Consider the following 19,635-nt stretch of genomic DNA (forward strand, 5'->3'; position numbering starts at 1 on the left):
TTTCTGTTCTTTATTCTTCATGTAAGCTTCAGTCACCAGAAACATGTATCCCTTGTTTATAACCATCTAACATATATTTTATTTATTTATTTAGGACTTTCTACCTCTTCCAGAATGCATACCCTAACTTAGAGAATAGTAAAGGCTCTGGGAGGACCTTCCTCACTGGCTACTCTTTTTCACTTTCCTTTGTGGATTCCTCCTCTCCAATCACTAAATAGTGGACTGACCCTCCTCCCTGGGGTTGGTCCTTGGGTCTCCTCTGTTTACCTTCCCTTCCTGGGTGGCTTATCCAGTCCAGTTTAAATATCCTCCATCTGCCATTGACTCCCCACATTTTTATCTCCATCCCAGACCCCACCCATGAAGTGGACTCATGGCCCATGTGAGTATCTGAATGTCTAATAGGCCCTCAAACGTAACACTTCCAAACCAAGCTTCTGATTTTTTTGCCTCAACCTTGTTCCTCTCACAGTTCTCCCCATTTAAGGGCAACTCCATTCTTTCAGTCCCTCAGGCCAAAGACTCAGAACCACCCTTGTCTTTTTTTTTTTTTTAGACGTTGGGGGTAGGAGTTTATTAATTAATTTATTTATTTTTGCTGTGTTGGGTCTTCGTTTCCGTGCGAGGGCTTTCTCTAGTTGTGGCAAGCGGGGGCCACTCTTCATCGCGGTGCGCGGGCCTCTCACTATCGCGGCCTCTCTTGTTGCGGAGCACAGGCTCCAGACGCGCAGGTTCAGTAGTTGTGGCTCACGGGCCTAGTCGCTCCGCGGCATGTGGGATCCTCCCAGACCAGGTCTCGAACCCGTTGTCCCCTGCATTAGCAGGCAGACTCTCAACCACTGCACCACCAGGGAAACCGCCACCCTTGTCTTGAGTCTTCCTCACAGCACACATTCAATGCATCTGCCCTTGCTTGGCTCTACCTTCAAAATGTTCCCAGACTCGGGGCTTCCTTGGTGGTGCAGTGGTTGAGAGTCCGCCTGCCGATGCAGGGGATGCGGGTTCGTGACCCGGTCCGGGAGGATCCCACATGCTGCGGAGCGGCTGGGCCCGTGAGCCATGGCCGCTGAGCCTGCGCCTCTGGAGCCCGTGCTCTGCAACGAGAGAGGCCACAGCATGAGAGGCCCGCGTACCGCAAAAAAAAAAAAAAAAAAAAGTGTTCCCAGACTCAATTCTCACCACCTTGCCGCTATCGTTCTAGTCTAAGCCACTATCACCTCATTTGTATTGTAGCAGCTTCCTCACCGTTCCTGCTTCCAGGTCTCCCTATTTGTAGAATTGCGTTTGAATGGAAATTTCGGACATTGCTTGGCAGAACATTTAGTCTGCTTAGAAATCCAACTTTGACCTGAGAGCAGCTGGACCCCATTGTAGACTATGAAATGTTTGATCACAGGGTGTTTGATTTTCTAAGTCTCCCTGGTTAATGGAAAACCAGTACTTCAAAGGGAAAGAAACTGTGGGCAGAACAAAGCTCCTGGAATAATTTTACCTGGGAGAGTTGGCTGAGAGGATTCAGCAGCTGAAAAGCTACCCTATTTCTCTTGATCTTCTTTTGCTTGGGATTTGAGGCAGGAAATTCTGACTCAGAAAAGCCATTAGTTATGTTTTATAGTCGTCCTGGGTTCTTCAGCTATGTTCAAATTTCAAGCCCCACTTCCCAAGAATCTCCAGTTTGTTTGTAGTTCATGTACTGTCTGGTTTGTTTCCCTCTCCTGAGATGATCTCAGAAGCCTCTGCTCACTGCCTTTTGGGGCAGGAGTATGTAGGCCTTGAGAGACCAGTAGCTGAGTCTTTACAAATCAGAGCTAGAAGTGTCTTTAGGGATGATGTGGTATAGGAATCCACTAGATAGAAAAGAACAATGTTTCCTGAGTGCATGTTAAGTTGTAGCCTTCTTTCACAGAGAATATTGAAGACTGTTGTTCTTGCCTGCAAATAAATATTCACTTACTTTTCTTAAAATACAGTGCCCTCTCTCTGCAGTCTAAAGATCAATAGATCAATTCTCAAATTGTTAAAAATATAATCGTCATGCTATGTATCTTGATTGGGGTGGTAGTCACCTAAGTGTATACATTTGTCAAAAATCACCAGCCTTGTGCACTTAATCCCCTTGTGTGTGTGTGGATTTCACTGTATATACTTTATACCTCAATAAATTTGATTTAAAAATTATAAGTAGGGACTTCCCTGGTGGCACAGTGGTTAAGAATCTGCCTGCCAATGCAGGGGACACGGGTTCGAGCCCTGGACCGGGAAGATCCCACATGCCACAGAGCAACTAAGCCCGTGCGCCACAACTACTGAGCCTGTGCTCTAGAGCCCGCAAGCCACAACTACTGAGCCCACGTGCCACAACTACTGAAGCCTGTGCGCCTAGAGCCCGTGCTCCACAACAAGAGAAGCCACCACAGTGAGAAGCCCATGCACCACAACGAAGAGTAGCCCCCACTTGCTGCAAAAAGAAAGCCCGTGCACAGCAATGAAGACCCAATGCAGCCATAAATAAATAAATTTATTTAAAAAACTATAAGTAAAATTAACAACAAATTACTAACCAAAAAATTTTGGAAGTTACACAATAGACAAAAGATTAATGCCACTAAGAGATTAAAAACGTAAATTCTCCTACCAATAGTGAGCTTATTTAATCATTAATAAAGGAAACAACAGTATGACAGAGCTGGCTTGAAAAGAATTTGAGAATAGTTAATGGGCAAAGGAATGATGAAATACAATTACTAAATTAGATCCAACTCTGTTTCCTGCCCTACAGAATAATAAAACCATAACCTTTGGGGTTATCTTCTCCATTGGACATACAAAAATTATTGCACTTTATCAGTTTCCTAAAAGCTAACTTCTAACTTTACATTTATAAGACATCACTGAGTCCTAGTCAATTGTTAGTCAAAGTTAAACTTCCCCAGAGAGTCAGATGTCCCTTATGTGGGTTTATTAGAAATACTCTAGCATGACATTAAGAAGTCACATAATCACTGTATGTCATGTTTTTAGACACTAAATAATTTTCCTCCACACTAGTTTTCATTACTCCACATTTGATAAAGACAAGCGATATTTTAATTTCCTGTTAACTCCATTTAAGAAAAACAATGTCACTGGGAATTCCCTGGCGGTCCAGTGGTTACAACTCTGAGCTTCCACTGCAGGGGGCGTGGGTTCGATCCCTGGTCAGGGAACTAAGATCCCACAAGCCGTGTGGCGCGAAGAAAAAAAAGAAAAACAACATCACAAGTATGAAAAGTATGAGGATAAATGGCAATTGTATTTAGGCCTCAATGTGGAGGTAACAGAGAGTGGAGAGTGGTGGGGACTGCAGCACGCCCCATCTCAAGAGGAGAGTTGCTGTGCAGCTCCAGCCAACTAGTCCTGTATTGCCATATCTTCTGTCTCTTTTTTATTTTTTTCGGCCATACTGCGCGGCTTGGGGCATCTTAGTTCCCCACCAGGGACTGAACCCCAGCCCTTGGCAGTGAAAGTGCATAGTCCTAACCACTGGACCACCAGGGAATTCCCTCTTCTCATTTTTAAGAGAATCTGGAAATCAAAAGTTTTATGTTAAAGCTCTCAATTTTTATATGTTGGCAACTAGTTCAAATTGCTCTTAAATATTGTGTAGCATACATGGAATCTAAAAAAATGTTTCTGATGAACCTCGTGGCAGGGCAGGAATAAAGACGCAGACATAGAGAACGGACTTGAGGGCACGGGGCTGGGGGGGAGGGTGGAGGGTGGGGAGGAGGGGAAGCTGGGACGAAGTGAGAGAGTAGCAGACATACATAAACTACCAAAGGTAAAATGGATGGCTACTGGGAAGCTGCTGCATAACACAGGGAGGCCAGCTAGATGCTTTGTGACCATCTAGAGGGGTGGGATAGGGAGGGTGGGAGGGAGGCGCAAGAGGGCGGGGATATGGGGATTTATGTGTACATACAGCTGATTCCCTTTGTTGTACAGCAGAAACTAACACAACATTGTAAAGCAATTATACTCCAATAAAGATATTTTTTAAAAAAAACATAATAAACTGTGATTTGGGCATTAAAAAAAAGAAAATTCACTGATTATTTTGATTAATTAATTAACTTGCTTTAGGTGAATGGGAAGAAATAAAGTACATTTGTGGTATTTTGGGGAAAAAAAAGGACTGTGAATGAACCTACAGAAAGCCACAGCTTTCTTTATCACATCTGAAGCCACGGGAAGGAAGCGGCTGGTGGCATTGAGACAGCAGGGACAACCTGCTTTTTGATCTTTTCTCTTGTGCCCCTGTTGATACAAAGAAATAAAATATAAAACAAAAGCAAAAAAATAAAATACTGTGTAGGCCAACAGGATGAGGGAAAGAATAAAAGGAAAGCCTAAGCCAGCCTGAGCCAGTGTCAGTAGCTGACCTAGAACAAAACCTTCTGATGGGAAGATTGAAGCCCAAAAAAAGGAAACAGTTGCCCCCAAATCATGAGGTGAGTCACAGCAGAGTAGGACTCAGAACACAAGTTCTTGGATTCCCAGGCAGAAGCTTTTCCCCCAAAGCAACATTACAGGTACTTTCTCTGTCTCCTGTTAAGTGCTTCATGTTCTATTTGCTGATTGACCAAACATAAATGACTTGTGTATGCATGCTTGCAGCACCCTTAGGTCAAGTTCATGCCAGTGTTATGTGCCCACAGTTGCGTAGGATTTGCATGGGCCCTAGCCTGCATCTAAACTTTTTATAATAAGAACAATAGCTACCATATTTTGAGCCCTAATTCTGTACCCAGCTCTGTACTAGGTGCTTTACTCACATTATATTATTTAGTCCTTGTGATAACCACATGATATAGGTACTACTCTTTTATTTATTTATGTATTTATTTATTTTTGGCTGCATTGGGTCTTTGTTGCTGCGCACTGGCTTTCTCTAGTTGCGGCAAGCGGGGGCTACTGTTCGTTGCAGTGCGTAAACTTCTTGCGGTGGCTTCTCTTGTCGCGGAGCACGGGCTCTAGGCGCGCAGGCTTCAGTAGTTGTGGCGCACAGGCTTAGTCGCTCCACGGCACATGGGATCTTCCCGGACCAGGGCTCGAACCCATGTCCCCTGCCTTGGCAGGCGGATTCTTAACCACTGCGCTACCAGGGATGTCCGATATAGGTAGTACTCTTACCTTCATTTTATGGATAAGGAAACCGAAGATAAGCAAAGGAAATTCACTTGCTCAAAGCTATAAACCCACTCATTTGTGGCTTCAAAACTGGTGGTCTGAGGCTTCCCTGGTGGCAGAGTGGTTGAGCCCTGGTCCGGGAAGATCCCACATGCCACAGAGCAACAAAGCCTGCGAGCCACAACTACTGAGCCTCCATTCTAGAGCCCACGAGCCACAACTACTGAAGCCCACGCACCACAATGAAGAGTAGCCCCCACTTGCCACAACCAGAGAAAAGCCCACGCGCAGGAACGAGGACCCAACTCAGCCAAAAATAAATAAATAAATATATTAAAACAAACCAACAAAACTCATGGTCTTAACCACTGGGCTACTATTTTTACTCATTCATTCATTTAATCAGTCAGTCAGTCAGTCAAATAGCTACAACATGCTGGTGCCAGTTGCTGAGCCAGGCATTCTGAGGGAATACAACTTCATACACCCAAGTTCCAGTCTAAAATCCTGCTGGTGAGGCTAACTGGGTCCACATTCAACCCACATCCCGTTCTTCCAGTCCAAAATAACAAGTGGTTCTTGCAACACACAGAGGGTTGGGCTATGTACTTCAACAAAGTTGATTTAAAAATTAGAAGTAACAGCCACCCCTAGATGTTTAGGGATCCTGTTTAAATTAAAAGATTTCTGACAATGCAAACATCTTTGTAGACCAGATGGTTTGAAGACCCACTGGTAGGAGAAAGACACTGATTGCAAAGACAACTGGGTCAGAATCATCAAGGGTCTTGACTGCTAGGATAAAAGGTTTGGACTTTAGCCTGAGCTCAGTGGGCGAGCAGATCCTAGAGATGTGAAGAGAATTGTACTTTAGACAGCAAGTACACCTTTGGTTCTTCACAGAGGGACTGGAGGGATGACGACTATTTTGGAGGTTATTACATGGAAAAAGAGGAGAAATGAATAATAAAGTTATTTCAGGGTACATTCAGCAGGAGTGAGGTATACATATCCAGATGTCACTTAAATTTTCTGGAGGCAGATTTCCAGTAGGCTCTTCATTAAAGAGATCAGCGTGATGGAAAGAGAAGACTTTTCTGGGTTCAAATCCCAGTCCTCCAAATATCTAGTCCCGTACCCCTGGACAATTCATATGACATCTAGGGACTACAATTTCCTAATCTGCAAAGTGGGTATAATAATATCTACCTGCTAAGACTCTTGTGAAGGAGAACTAAATGGTAAAATACATATCAAGCAGTTGGTAAATGGTACGCGCTCAATGTTTATTTCTTTCCTCGGTTTCCTTCTAGCTACAAGTGGAGTTGGCATATGTCCTTCTCCCGCATCGGGCAGAGGAGGAGAGTTCAAATAAACATTTTTCTCCATACATTACAATGATAAACCTCATAGTGGTGTTCTGAGAACACTGCAAAATCTGAAAGTGTTTTTCAACTGTCAGAGAAAGATTACATTTTCTTTTTGTTTTTCTAATTTTCTTTATTTATTTTTGGCTGAGTTGGGTCTTCGCTGCTGCGCAGGGTTTTCTCTAGTTGTGGCGAGCGGGGGGCTACTATTCGTTGAGGTGCGCGGGCTTCTCATTGCGGTGGCTTCTCTTGCTGCGGAGCACCGGCTCCAGGCGCAAGAGCTTCAGTAGTTGCTGCTCGCGGGCTCCAGAGCGCCGGCTCAGTAGTTGTGGCGCACGGGCTTAGTTGCTCTGCGGCATGTGGGATCTTCCCGGACCAGGGCTCCAACCTGTGTCCCCTGGATTGGCAGGCGAATTCTTAACCACTGCGCCACCAGGGAAGCCCAAGATTATATTTTCACTGCGTTGAATGACAAGGAACAACTTTTTCCTGGACACAGCCTTCCTCTCAAGAGAGCTGGGCCTCCATGAACAAGTCCGTGATCTCTCTGGTTTCAGCTCCTCGTCTATAAAATAGGGATGGTCCTCCTTGCTCACTTTATACAAGTGTTTGTGGGATTCAGGGTTGTGAAAATTCTACAAAACAGTGCACCTGGGAGTGGTTGCTAAGCTCATCATCAGCTGTTTGCGGTACACTTCCGCTTCCGGCTCTGACTTCTCCCATCCCACCTGAGCGTCTCAGAAGGCACAGAGTCTGATTCTGCGTCCAGGACCTAGCACAGAGAATTACCTGGGTCAGTGACTGGCTCTCGGACTCAAGCGTCGGTCGCTCTGGTGTTGAATTATAGAATTCTTTGTAAATCAGTGATCAACCCCAGAGTTACCGAGAGAACGAACGGGATCTATCGCATTTAGGAACTATCACTCCACAGTTCGTGTTGCTAGCCCCACATTTTAACATATTCTCACTTTCCTACTTACATTCTGTATTTGTGGGAAGTTCTGTGTTGTTTGTTTTTTTTTTTTAACGGTCATTGATTTACACATTTTCTTATCTCTCAATCCCTTTCCTTTGCCTTCTTCACTTTCCTTTGTGATTGGCTGCAAATCATCTTAACATGACTGGCTAGGGCATCTGCCAGTTATCTTTCCCTTGATCCGATGGGAGAAATGGGAAGAAAAAAAGTGTCTTAAACTCCGCTGTTTTATTGGCTCCGCTTAGGGACGTACGGCGAAGACTTGGGCATATCAAATTTATGATTGGTTCTTATATCCGTCAGTCACGCTGCAGCGAACCAAGTTCTTCGGCCCGTACCACTCCCGTTTGGCTGTAGGGGGTGGGGTTTAGGCTGGAAGGGTTTTCATTGGTCCGGAACTGCCCCGCTTGCGGCCCGAGCCCGCCCCCCGTTCGGTTGCCGTGGTTGCAGGCCAGGCCCGCCCGCTTGTCCTCTGACAGCGAGCCTTAGGGCGGAGGGAAGCGGGTCGGTCGGTCCCACAAAGCACGAGGCTCCCGCGGCCAGGCCAGCACGGAGCCGTTGCCATGGCAGCCGCCGCCGGGGGCGCGGACGAAGAGTCGCGCTCTGGCCGCTCGAGCTCGGATGGCGAGTGCGCGGTGGCGCCAGAGCCGTTGACGGGCCCCGAGGGCCTTTTCTCCTTCGCCGACTTCGGGTCTGCGCTGGGCGGCGGCGCGGGGCTCCCGGGCCGAGCGGCCGGCGGGGCCCAGTCCCCGCTACGCTACCTTCACGTCCTGTGGCAGCAGGAGGCGGAGCCCCGCGATGAGCTGCTCTGTAAGATCCCCTCCGGACGGCTGAGGCGCGCCGCCAGGCCCCACCGCCGGCTCGGGCCCACGGGCAAGGAGGTGCACGGTGAGGAGCGCGGCGGGAGGCGGGGCTGGCCCTCGGCTGAGAATCGGGCCCTGATCTCCCCAGCCCGTTCAGGATGGTGTCCTCCGACGTCTGAGTTACGGACCTGGAGTGACCCCTGAGTCCACTTTCAGTACCAATAGTAGAATTATAGCTGCTAAGGACCATGAGTGTAAAAAAAGTAGTCTTCCCGCTCAGAACCAGTCCCGGTGGCTTTTCACATTTGGTAGTTCTTGAATAGAAACTTTTCCTGACTCCAGGTGTTTATTTGTAGATAATAAATGGGATACTGGAGAATATTATGATATCAGAGCCAAGTCCTACCAACTTACTTCTTTAAATGCACAGACCTGAATTGGACTTTTCTATCTCATTTAGGTCTTAGGCAAACTGTAGAACCTTTCAGCTTTAGTTTTCTCATCTGTAGAATGGGTATGGTATGCTTTACAGGGATGTTGCCAGAGTTATTAAGTAAGGTAAGGAATATATAGTTATTATTCTGCCTTTGTTGTGTGCCAAACACTGTTGGGTGGTTTCTGATCATTTCTGATCCTCGTCATAACTCACTGAGATCCAGATACTGTTCCCATTTTACTGAAGGTGAAACTGAGGTTCAGAGAAATTGTCTTGCTCCAAGTCACATAGCTAGAAATTGGCTATGCTGGTATTAGAACTCCTGCTCTGGTACTTCTACCATATTGTCTTTTACATTTTATGGATGCCATGGAAACCCTGAAAGTTTTAAGAATGTGGACTTTTAGGGGCCCTTTAATATCTACTTGTATCTTAGTGGTGTTATGAAGATTAAATGAAAATTTGAAAGTGCTATATGAATGTAAGGAATCGTTATATATATGAATTGCAATTTTTGTCCATTTCTCTGATGATAAAGGCATTGCTTTCTATTAGCCTCTAATATACAGGTAGTGTCATTGTGGAGAAAAAAGTTTCTCCATAGGAATCATCAAATTTAAGTAAGTCATTTGGGAGTGGTCTGTTTTGAAAGAGGATATAAGATTATCTGTGTAACCAGCTCACAGAGCGCTTCCGTGTAAATCACCTCATTTGGTCTTTGCAACAACTCAGGCCTGTCAGGAAAGAGCTCAACCTTGTTTTGCAGGTGATAGACCTGAGGCCCAGGGGGTTAACTAACTTGTTCACGGTCACCCAGCTCCGACAAGTGGCAGAGCCAAGATCTGCCTCCAGAGGCCTTGGAGGATTTGCTACAAAATGTGGCTTTTGCACTAGCTGTGTCACCTTTCAGGTTTCTCCTGGTTCCCGGGGTAGTGTCACTTGTATCCTGGCCCCTCTCTTTCTCTTTAGATGCCATTGTGGCTGAGTGGTGGGTAGCTAGGAAGCCATCACTTTTTGCTTCATCATGGCCATTGCTGGTTTGTTTTTTTTTTTAACTGGCACTCTTATTGTCTTCACAGCTCTGAAGAGGCTGAGGGACTCAGCCAATGCCAACGATGTGGAAACAGGTGAGTGTGCAGAGTGAGTCCAGCTCCCCGGTCTGGTCGGGGAAGGAAGAATCCAGGTAACCAACATCTGGGAAGACAGTGCTTGAATTCTGCTGGCTCACCCCTAGGACCAGGCTCGCTGTACTTATTGTATAACTGCAGTCATCTTGCAGATGACAAGTCTGGCTCAGATGCTCACTCTTCCCATGCTTCCCTGTCACCCTGTACTTCCTGATGTCATAGTGTTTATCATCCTGTGGGCTCCATGGTGGTGGGGACCATGTCTGCTTTTGTATCCCTGGCACCCAGCCGCAGAGTAGGAGCTTTTTGGAACTTGTGGTTAATGGGAAGGAACAGTCAATTTGAAGTGCCAGGAGAGCCACCACCTTCAACTGCTCCCTGAGGGCTTGTGGTAGTTGGGTCAGTGGTTCTCAAACTTTAGTTGACAGAACATCTGAAAGGCATGGGAGAGGCTCCTAGCAGGACACCACTTTGTTTTTTGTTGTTGCTCTTCACCATTTGCTAGCTGACAGGGCAGTAGCAGCATCAAAGCTACAAGACAAGCTATAGGAAAAAAATTTTAATTGTATCCACTGACAATTCTTTCTGTGAATCAGGGAAAAGTGGTATATGGGTTTTCTTTGGCCGCTGTAACAAATTACCACAAAGATAATGTAAAACAACACAAGTTTATCATCAGACAGTTCTATAGGTCGGAAGTCTAACACAGGTCTCACCAGGCTGAAATCAAAGTGTCTGTATTTCTTTCTGGAGGCTCAAGGGAGATCTGTTTCCCCGCCTTTTCCACCTTCTGAGGCCGCCCGCATTCCTTGGCTCGTAGTTTTCTACCTTCATCTTCAAAGTCAGCCGAGGGATAAGAGCCCGTTTATAGCAGGCGTGGAGAGAAGGTCGTTCCCCTCAGGGAGCTGGGCGTTAAAACACAGGCCTAGAGTGGGTCCCTTATCCCTGGCAGAGCATAGTGAGCAGGCCTGGAAACTGGAGGGGTTTCCAGCGCTCTCCACTTTTATCTCTTTTCCATGAACTTTAATATTGTGGAATATTTGGGTAGCAACCTATATAGCTTTTCAAGGAAAGATGATGCGTTCTCTGTTTAATATCTTGAGTGTGTGGCCAGAGAATATTTTAATTATACCTCCGTTTCACAGAAAGTCTAGTTTATCTTTTTTTTTTAAATGGGTTTATTTTCTTTTATTTTCTTTCTCACATTTATTTACTTAAAGATTTATTAATTAGTTTTTTTTTTTTCCGGCCGCGTTGGGTCTTAGTTGAGGCATGCGGGATCTTTTGTTGCGACGCATGGGCTTCTCTCTAGTTGTAACGTGTGGGTTTTCTCTTCTCTAGTCGTGGCATGCAAGCTCCAGGGCACGTGGGCTCTGTAGTTGTGGCGCACGGGTTCCAGAGCACATGGGCTCTGTAGGTTGCGGCCTGCAGGCTCTCTAGTTGAGGCGCGTGAGCTCAGTAGTTGTGGCGCTCGGGTTAGTTGCCCTGTGGCATGTGGGATCTTAGTTCCCTGACCAGGGATCGAACCCACGTACCCTGCATCGGAAGGCAGATTCTTAACTACTGGACCACCAGGGAAGTCCCTCTCTCTTTTTTAAATTGAAGTATAGTTGATGTACAATATTATATAAGTTACAAGTGTACAGTATAGAGATTCACAATTTTTACAGGTTATACTCCATTTATAGTTATTATAAAATACTGGCTATATTCTAGTTTATCTTTTTTTTTTAAATTTATTTTTGGCTGCGTTGGGTCTTCGTTGCTGTGCACGGGCTTTCTCTAGCTGTGGTGAGCAGGGGCTACTCTTCGTTGTGGTGCGAGGGCTTCTCATTGTGGTGGCTTCTCTTTGTTGTGGAGCACAGGCCCTAGGCATGTGGGCTTCAGTAGTTGTGGCACGTGGGCTCTGGAGCGTAGTCTCACTAGTTGTGGCACACGGGCTTAGTTGCTCCGCAGCATGTGGGATCTTCCTGGTCCAGGGCTTGAACCCGTGTCCCCTGCATTGGCAGGCGGATTCTTAGCCTTTGCGCCACCAGGGAAGTTCCACATCTAGTTTATCTTGAATCAGGTGTCCACATGATGGTTTTATTATTTTGGTGGAAATGCTGTAATTTTCCATTCAGAGTCTGTGACACACCCATCTTCAAATCTAAGTGGCTCTTAGATTTACCAGGCCCTTGCAGGACTCTGACAGCGAAAGTGGCTGTAGATTGGCCTCTTCATTCCTTTTCCTGTATGGTTAGCATTTTGTTTAATCTTGCTCTGCATGTTTGTTGGTTTTTTTGGTATAGGTTAGCAATTACCGTGGATGTAAAGTTTATACCCTGCTATCGTTAAATCGTAAGTGCCTTTCTGTGAATTCATAATCATTTAAAAGATTTTAAATGTGAAAATAATATGTGCATTTAAAATGTTTTGAAAATTAGAAAAATCTTCATGAAAAACATCCTTAATGTCAGCAAAGGAATCTCTGTTAATATTTTGGTGAATATCCTTCCTGTCCTTTTTCCTATACAGAGGAAGTTTCTTGAAGGGCTTGCAAACTGTGCCGTATACACAATTTTGTAGCCCGCATAATGTTTTGTGTATCATAAACATTTTTCATAGTCTTCATAACCATTTGTCTTTTCAAAACGGAAGCGTTATTCTTTCCTATTTATAGAATGAATATGTAGCTGTACAATTTTTTTGAAGCTTATAAAGTAAAAAGTAGAAATCACCTTGCAATTCCATGCCTCAGTTATAACCACAATTTGTAGTGGACGCACATGATGCCTTCAGAGGGACAAAGCAAGAGTTATTTAGTCAGTCACATGTTTGCACACTGGCTTTTCATTTTTAAGATAATTTCCCAGGAATGGGGTTGTTACCTCAAAGGATACGCCCATCTTGATGGCTTCTGATAGATGTTGCTGAAGTGCTTTCCATAAAGACTGTAGCTGCACAAATCACAGAACTGGAACTGACTATTTTAGCTTTGCTCTATCTCTTGGATACTGGCCCTCGTTTGGTGATGAACACAGAGGTGACTGGAAGCTTCTCCTTCTCCTCCACTCTCATAACCCTTTCCCACCACCTTCATTCGTTCATTTATTCAGTCAGTCAGCAACATTCATGGAGCAGGGCAAGTCATATCTTGGTCCAAGATATTAAGAAACAAAACAAAAAACCTACAGAATAGTTGGAGAAGAAGAGTATAAAGCAACACCACTTCTAAAAAAAAAAAAAACCCGAGGAAACTGAAGTCCTGTATTTAGTTGGAGAGGTGTAAGTTCTCGAGCCAGAGAAACCTGGGTTCCTATCCCAGCTTGGCCTCCTGTTGGCTTGGGCTGGAGTCTGTCTCCTGATCTGTACCATGGATGTGATACTGTGCTGAGTGGTTGAGGGGTTTGGCAGTCAGGTACCTGACACCTGGCTGGTGCTCTGTCTACAGTCGCAGTTACTCTAAAAGAGCACAGCATATGAATATGAGAGTAGCAGGATGAACAGGGCACTATGGGGATGCAGGAGAGGGGGCAGCTCACTCAGCTTGAGGAGATGAGAGAGATTCACAAAGCAGGAGATACCTGGATTTCATTTGGAAGGACTCAAGTCCTTGAGAGCTTTGCTGGGGGCTTACTAGAGCATTTTGTTTCTTGCTCTGACTGATGTTTGGCGGTAAGTTCTGCCTTTCAGTTGACGTGGACGTGTAATGCACAATGCCTCACATTTTATAATGGCTCTGTACTTTTCAAGGAAGGAATTGCTCATCCATTATTCTCATTACAGCAACTCTGGAGGTCAGCAGGGCAGAGATTCCTCCCATTCGCTGGTGAATGGGGGCCTAAATCTAGGCCTTCCCACTGCCCCGTGCTGTTGGCAATGAACTCCTTTCCTTTTTGCTTAGTTTAGCCTGGGACTTGGTCTGTGTGGCAGAGCCTGTGCTCCGTCCACTCTAAAGGGCTGCCTCCTGGGAGCAAAGTAAGAATCAGCCCACAGCTCGCTCGGCTGTGTCCAGCTGGAATGGATGTGCAGCCAGAGGCAGGGAGGGGGCGGGGCCCGAGTCTACGCCGGGGCTTCCACGGCTCCCAAATTTCTGACCCTGAGGGCCGAGATTCTTCTATGATGTTTTATCCCTAGACACATAGTTTGAGCACCCAGAATACGGGCCCTCAGTTGTGTCCTCAGGAGAACAAGTCCCTTGTCATGGCAGTGCCCGTGGGGCCAGCATCTAGGAGGGACTGGCTCTCCCAAACATTGTCAATGCCTTGCCTGGAAGGGCCCCTGAGCATCCCCATCTATCCCCTGGGGCTGCAGCCTGGCTAACACTGCCACTCTCTCCACTTGCTCCCTCTGTCTTCGTGGTGTCAGTGCAGCAGCTGCTGGAAGATGGCGCGGATCCCTGTGCAGCTGACGACAAGGGCCGCACAGCCCTACACTTTGCCTCCTGCAACGGCAATGACCAGATTGGTGAGTCCTGGGGAGGGGGAGGGGGAGGGAGGGAGGCTGGGCGAGTAGCATCACTTCAGAGGGGCTGGGGGAGGATCTGCTGTCTGCTCAGCCGGGTGCTGGATATAAGGAAGACCCAGCCCCTCTCACTCCTTTAGCCTGTGGAACTGGCACTGCCAGACCGGGCCAGGGGTCCACCAGGGGAAAGAATATGATTGCCTCTGAGGTCGGACCAGTCCTTCAAGACGTTCAGGCAGCATTTACTCAGTGCTAAGGGCAGCAGCGGGACAGCCCCCCCTTTTTTATAAGTTTTTTTTGGATGTGGTATAACTTATAAACAGTGAGCTTTCTGTGTGTATACACTGCTGTAACCGCCTCCTGGATCAAAATATAGAATATTTTCAGCACCCAGCAGCCTGCCTCATGCCCCTTCCAGTCCTTACCCCTGCGTGGACCTTGATCACCATAGATTAGTTTTGCCTGTTTTTCAATTTCACATAAATGGAAGCACAGAATATGCACTCTTTTGTATCTTGAATTCTTTCACTCAAAATTATATCCTTGAGGGACTTCCCTGGTAGTCCAGTGGTTAAGTCTCTGCGCTTCCAATGCATGGGGGAGGGTTCTGTCCCTAGTCGGGGAACTAGGATCCCACATGCTGCGCGGCCAAAATACAAGAAAAGGAAGTATATTCTTGAGACTCATCCCTGAAGGTTGTGAGTAATGGTAGTTCTTTGCTCTCATTGCTGGCTGGTGTTTCATCGCGTGACGGACCACGGTTCACCCGTTCTGCTATTGATGGGCATTTGTGTTTTTTCCAGGTCTGGACTATTAGGAGGAGCAAAGCTGCTAGGAACATTTTTGTACATGTGACCTGATGGATATAAGCACTTATCTGTGTTAGAATTGTTGGGTCACTGGGGTACACACATGTTTAGCTAGCGTGTACTACCGAACTTTTCCCAAAGATGGTTCTACCCATATACACTCCCACCAGCACTGTGAGAGAGTTCCACATTTTCCCACATCCTTGGCAATGCTTGGTATTATCTCTTTTAAATTTTAGCCCTTCTAGTATAGTGGTATCTCCTTGTGGTTTAACTTGCGTTTCTCTGATGGTCAGTAATGTTGAGCACATCTTCAGGTATTTATTGGCCATTTTTGTATCCTCTTTTGTGGAGTATCTGTTCAAGTCTCTTGTCCATTATTTTTAACAAGTTGCCTATCTTTTTCTTATTGATTTGTAGAAATTCTTCATATATTCTGGACATAAATCATTTATTAAATATAAATGACTTTCTCAGCTTGCCTGTTTGTTCTCTGAATGTTCTCATTTGATGAACACAAGTTCTTAATTTTAATTTTATTTATTTTTATTTATTTATTTATATTTGGCTGCGTTGGGTCTTCATTGCTGCACACGGGCTTTCTCTAGTTGTGGCGAGCGGGGGCTACTCTTTGTTGCAGTGCACAGGCTTTTCATTGCGGTGGTTTCTCTTGCTGCAGAGCACAGGCTCTAGGAGCGCGGGCTTCAGTAGTAGTGGCTCGCAGGCTCAGTAGTTGTGGTGCACGGGCTTAGTTGCTCCACGGCATGTGGAATCTTCTGCACCAGGGATCGAACCTGTGTGCCCTGCATTGGCAGGCGGATTCTTATCCACTGCGCCACTAGGAAAGTCCCACAAGTTCTTAATTTTAATGATTCCAATTTATCAATCTTTTCTTTTTTATGGTTAGTATTTTTGTGACCTGTTTAGGAAATCTTTGCCTGTCCCAAGGTTGTGAAGATATTCTCCTGTTCTCTTCTACAGGCCTGACTGTTAAAGCTTTCACATTTAGGTCATGGTCCCTCCTGAATTAGTTTCTGTATATGTTGTGAGGCTCAGATTGGCCTCCTCATGTGAGTTAGTCTGCCTGCACATCCATCTGGGTAACTGGTGAGCCCTGGTGATACCACAGCCCGCCCCTGATGTGACGTAGAGACTCGTGAGGAGGGGGTGCTCAGCATCTTCTATTGGCCTAATTCCCACTATGGTGCTTGGCTGTGGAAGGAGCAGAAAATGCCCTGAGAGCCTTCACTAGCAGCCACTGCTATTGGAAGAACTTCCTTTAACCCCTAGAGTCTCAGTCCCGTAATGCCTGCATAGGCCAGGGGGCCCTCCCAGAATCCTCAGTTCCTGGCCCTAGAGTCCTGCACATGAGCCTTAGGGGCGAATGAGCCAGTGAGTGAGTGGATGAAACAGCGTGGGGGACTGTGTGAGCTTTCAGTGTCCCCCACTTTGAGCGAGCCTCTTTAGCTAGGTCACGGGTGGGGTTAGGGTGCTGCTCATAGAAGCCCCCAACAGCTCCTCTTGGGTTTTCCTGTTTCCAGTGCAGCTGCTTCTGGACCATGGAGCCGACCCCAATCAGCGAGACGGGCTGGGGAACACACCACTGCACCTGGGTAAGTGCCTGGCGAGCTGCCGAGACACCCTTCTCTGCAGCACAGACAGGCTCCTCTGATGGAGAGCCTGGGGTCCGGCAGGCTCCCAGCAGGCTCTGCTGTCATCTGGGGGGAGCCTGAGCCCCCAGGGCCACACTCCCCTCGGACTGTGTCCCGTGGCTGTCCCCATCCATCACCAGTTGGCTGTGCCCTGAGCAGAGCTGATTTTACAACCTGAGCTGACTCAGCAGCAGCTCTGCTAGGGGAGGTTCCCGCCTTGCGGCTGACTCACACTGTGGCTCACGGTGAGGCAGGTCCCGTCTCCAAGCCTCAGTTTCCCCAGCTGTACAGGGAGGGAGTCGGATTTGATCACCGAGTCCCTCCCAGTTGCTGCCTTGGGGATGCCTTCTCAGGGGGCGTGACCTGGCATCGGGACCCTCAGAGACAGTCCTGCTCCTCTGGTGGGCACCCAGGCCAAGCCCCAGTGGTCCTGGACTCTCAGTCCCTGTTCTTCTCCCTCAGCGGCCTGCACCAACCACGTCCCTGTCATCACCACACTGCTGCGAGGAGGTGAGTGGTCTCCTCCCCTTCTCCCTCCTCTCTCCCCCTCACCCCCAGCATGCTCACCTCTGCCTGCCCACAGGGGCCCGGGTAGATGCCCTGGACCGAGCGGGCCGCACGCCCCTGCACCTGGCCAAGTCGAAGCTCAACATCCTGCAGGAAGGCCACTCCCAGTGCCTGGAGGCCGTGCGGCTGGAGGTGAAGCAGGTGAGCGCCCCCCTCAGCTGAGCTGCGGCCCCGAGCAAACCCTGGGCAGGTGCTGCCCGAACCACAGACACGCCCGCCTTCGGCACCAGGGCTCCTGGGTGGCTTCACGCGGACCCCAGCTGGCACCTGTTCCACTGTGCCCCTCGGCAGCAGCATCAGGCCGCTCTGTGCCTCCCAGCACACCCTCAGCCCACCCTCCGGTTTCAGATCATCCAGATGCTGAGGGAGTACCTGGAGCGCCTGGGGCGGCACGAGCAGCGGGAGCGGCTGGATGACCTCTGCACCCGCCTCCAGATGACAAGCACCAAAGAGCAGGTGAGCCGCAGCTGCAGGTCCAGACCCAGGCCCTGGCCGGAGCCTCAGGGCCAGCCCACCCCTGCTCTGACGCAGGAGAAAGGCGTGGCTGCAGGCCTGTCGCCCACTGTGGACCTCAGAGCCTCTGTCCACTTCCTTTGAAGCTTCCCGGGCCCTTCTCTCTGGGGCGGTCTGAGACCACCTGGCAGCAAGGATTCAGCCTCAGACAGCAGCTCCCTAGTCATGGTGAAGCCACCACATGCCCTGCGGGGAGAGACAGTGTCTGCCCTCCATGCCTGTGGTGCTGCTGGGGGGACCCGGGGGCACCCCATAACAGAGCCTCGGTTTCATCCCGCAGGTGGATGAAGTGACCGACCTGCTGGCCAGCTTCACCTCCCTCAGTTTGCAGATGCAGAACATGGAGAAGAGGTAGCAAGAGAGGCTCCCTGCCCTCCCGCTCCGCCGCTCTCCCCCGCCCCACTGCCCTCTCATTACAAAGGAAAAGCCCAGTGCCTGGGACTTTGTCTGCCGAGGCCCTCGCCCCCAGCTGCTGCGAGGCAGAGATGCTCCCTCACTGACCTCAGCGCCACTCCCAGCCGCGGTCTCCATCGTCCCTGGAGGCCGGGACCACAGCCCACAGCGTCTTCCTTCGGCTCCCACGGCGCCGCAGCCACGCCTCACTCAGCTCTGGCCGACGCGCTATCCTAGCAGGCCTCACTCGTCCCATGGCCTCCCTGGCACCCTCGGCAGGCCCCAGACCCTTCTCTGTCTCCAACCGTGGGCTCGTTGTGGCCAGCAGGGTTTGGCTTAGGGCGGGCACCCTCTGGCCTAGAGGGCTTCTGGGCTGGCCCCGCACCTCTCACCAGCACTTAGATTTAGGCTTGTCACCGGACTTTCAAGGAGACATGGCAGTGAGTTTCTCTGGTTGGAAGGAGGGGGTTGGTGAAGCCTAGACCTTAGAAATACAAGGTTAGGAAGGGGACGGCTGAACCCAAAGCAGGGAATCCCCAGACTTTTTTCTCCCAATCATTGAAACACCAGGAGGGGGTCGCCATTCTGCAGCCTAGTTGTAGTAGGTGGAGGAGTGTCCCCCAGGATGGCCATGTACTAATCCCAGGAACCTGTGAACATTACCTTAAATGACAAAAGGGACTTTGCAGATGTTATTAAATTAAGGGTCTTTAGACAAGGCGACTGTCCTGGATTATCCAGGCGGGCCTGATATAATCACACGGATCCTTATTAGAGGGAAGCAGGAGCTCAGAGAGGAAGCAGGAGATGTGGTGACGGAAGCAAGAAATCGGAGTAACTCGAGGAAGGGGTCACAAGCCAAGGAATGCAGGCGGCCTCCAGAAGCTGGAAAAGGCGAGGAAATGGATTCTCCCTTCAGAGCTTCCAGAAGGGACCGGCCTGCCGACACCTTGACTTTAGCCCAGAGAGATCTCAGATTCTGACTGCCAGAACCATAAGAGAATAAATTTGTGTTGTTTGAAGGCCCAAAAACTCATTGCAAAGAAGCCCCACCCCGCCACCCCCTGCCACTTCTGCCCCGACAGGAGCAGACATTATTCCCCTTGGGACTCCAACACGCCAAAGGCGGCGCCCCCTCCTGGAAGGGATCTGCCACAGCAGGAAGCCTGAAGGGAGGGCCTGCTGTGCCCAGCCCTCTCCCAGGAACCATTCTACTGCAGAGTAAAGACAGACTGTTTCCAGATCGGCAGTCCCTGTCTGCTCTGGCTCTGCCCCACCTTCCCTCTCACCCAGTTGGCATCCTGGCTGCTTTTCAGAGGAGGGGAGCTTGTCTCCCAAATCCCAGCTCGATCAGACCTGAACTGAACTCATGGG

The 19,635-nt window shown here is 48.4% G+C and overlaps 1 protein-coding gene across 3 annotated transcripts; it reads left to right on the forward strand.

The window, feature by feature from the left end:
* The first annotated feature begins 7,550 nt into the window (after positions 1 to 7,550).
* ANKRD54 (ankyrin repeat domain 54) lies at positions 7,551 to 19,281 on the forward strand. Of its 3 annotated transcripts, none has more exons than XM_079937056.1 (8): positions 7,551 to 8,403; positions 9,834 to 9,881; positions 14,232 to 14,330; positions 16,678 to 16,749; positions 17,251 to 17,298; positions 17,372 to 17,496; positions 17,704 to 17,811; positions 18,149 to 19,281. In XM_079937056.1, exons 1-8 carry the CDS (start codon positions 8,079 to 8,081, stop codon positions 18,221 to 18,223), a joined length of 900 nt encoding a protein of 299 aa, XP_079793182.1. In that variant the 5' UTR covers positions 7,551 to 8,078; the 3' UTR covers positions 18,224 to 19,281. The 3 variants fall into 3 exon arrangements, with proteins under 3 accessions (XP_079793182.1, XP_079793183.1, XP_079793181.1); XM_079937057.1 differs by having other exon boundaries at positions 16,683 to 16,749; XM_079937055.1 differs by having other exon boundaries at positions 16,683 to 16,749; positions 17,372 to 17,811.
* Positions 19,282 to 19,635: the final 354 nt, after the last annotated feature.

The sequence above is a fragment of the Stenella coeruleoalba genome (genome assembly GCF_951394435.1).
Source record: "Stenella coeruleoalba genome assembly, chromosome: 11".
NCBI lineage: Eukaryota > Metazoa > Chordata > Mammalia > Artiodactyla > Delphinidae > Stenella > Stenella coeruleoalba.

Bases quoted from the DNA above. Each gene is read 5' to 3' on its own strand.
- ANKRD54 (XM_079937055.1), top strand. From the start codon at position 8,079: ATGGCAGCCGCCGCCGGGGGCGCGGACGAAGAGTCGCGCTCTGGCCGC. The intron at 14,331-16,682 runs GTGAGTCCTGGG...TTTCCAGTGCAG, and splicing joins CAACGGCAATGACCAGATTG to CTGCTTCTGGACCATGGAGC. The intron at 16,750-17,250 runs GTAAGTGCCTGG...CTTCTCCCTCAG, and splicing joins GAACACACCACTGCACCTGG to CGGCCTGCACCAACCACGTC.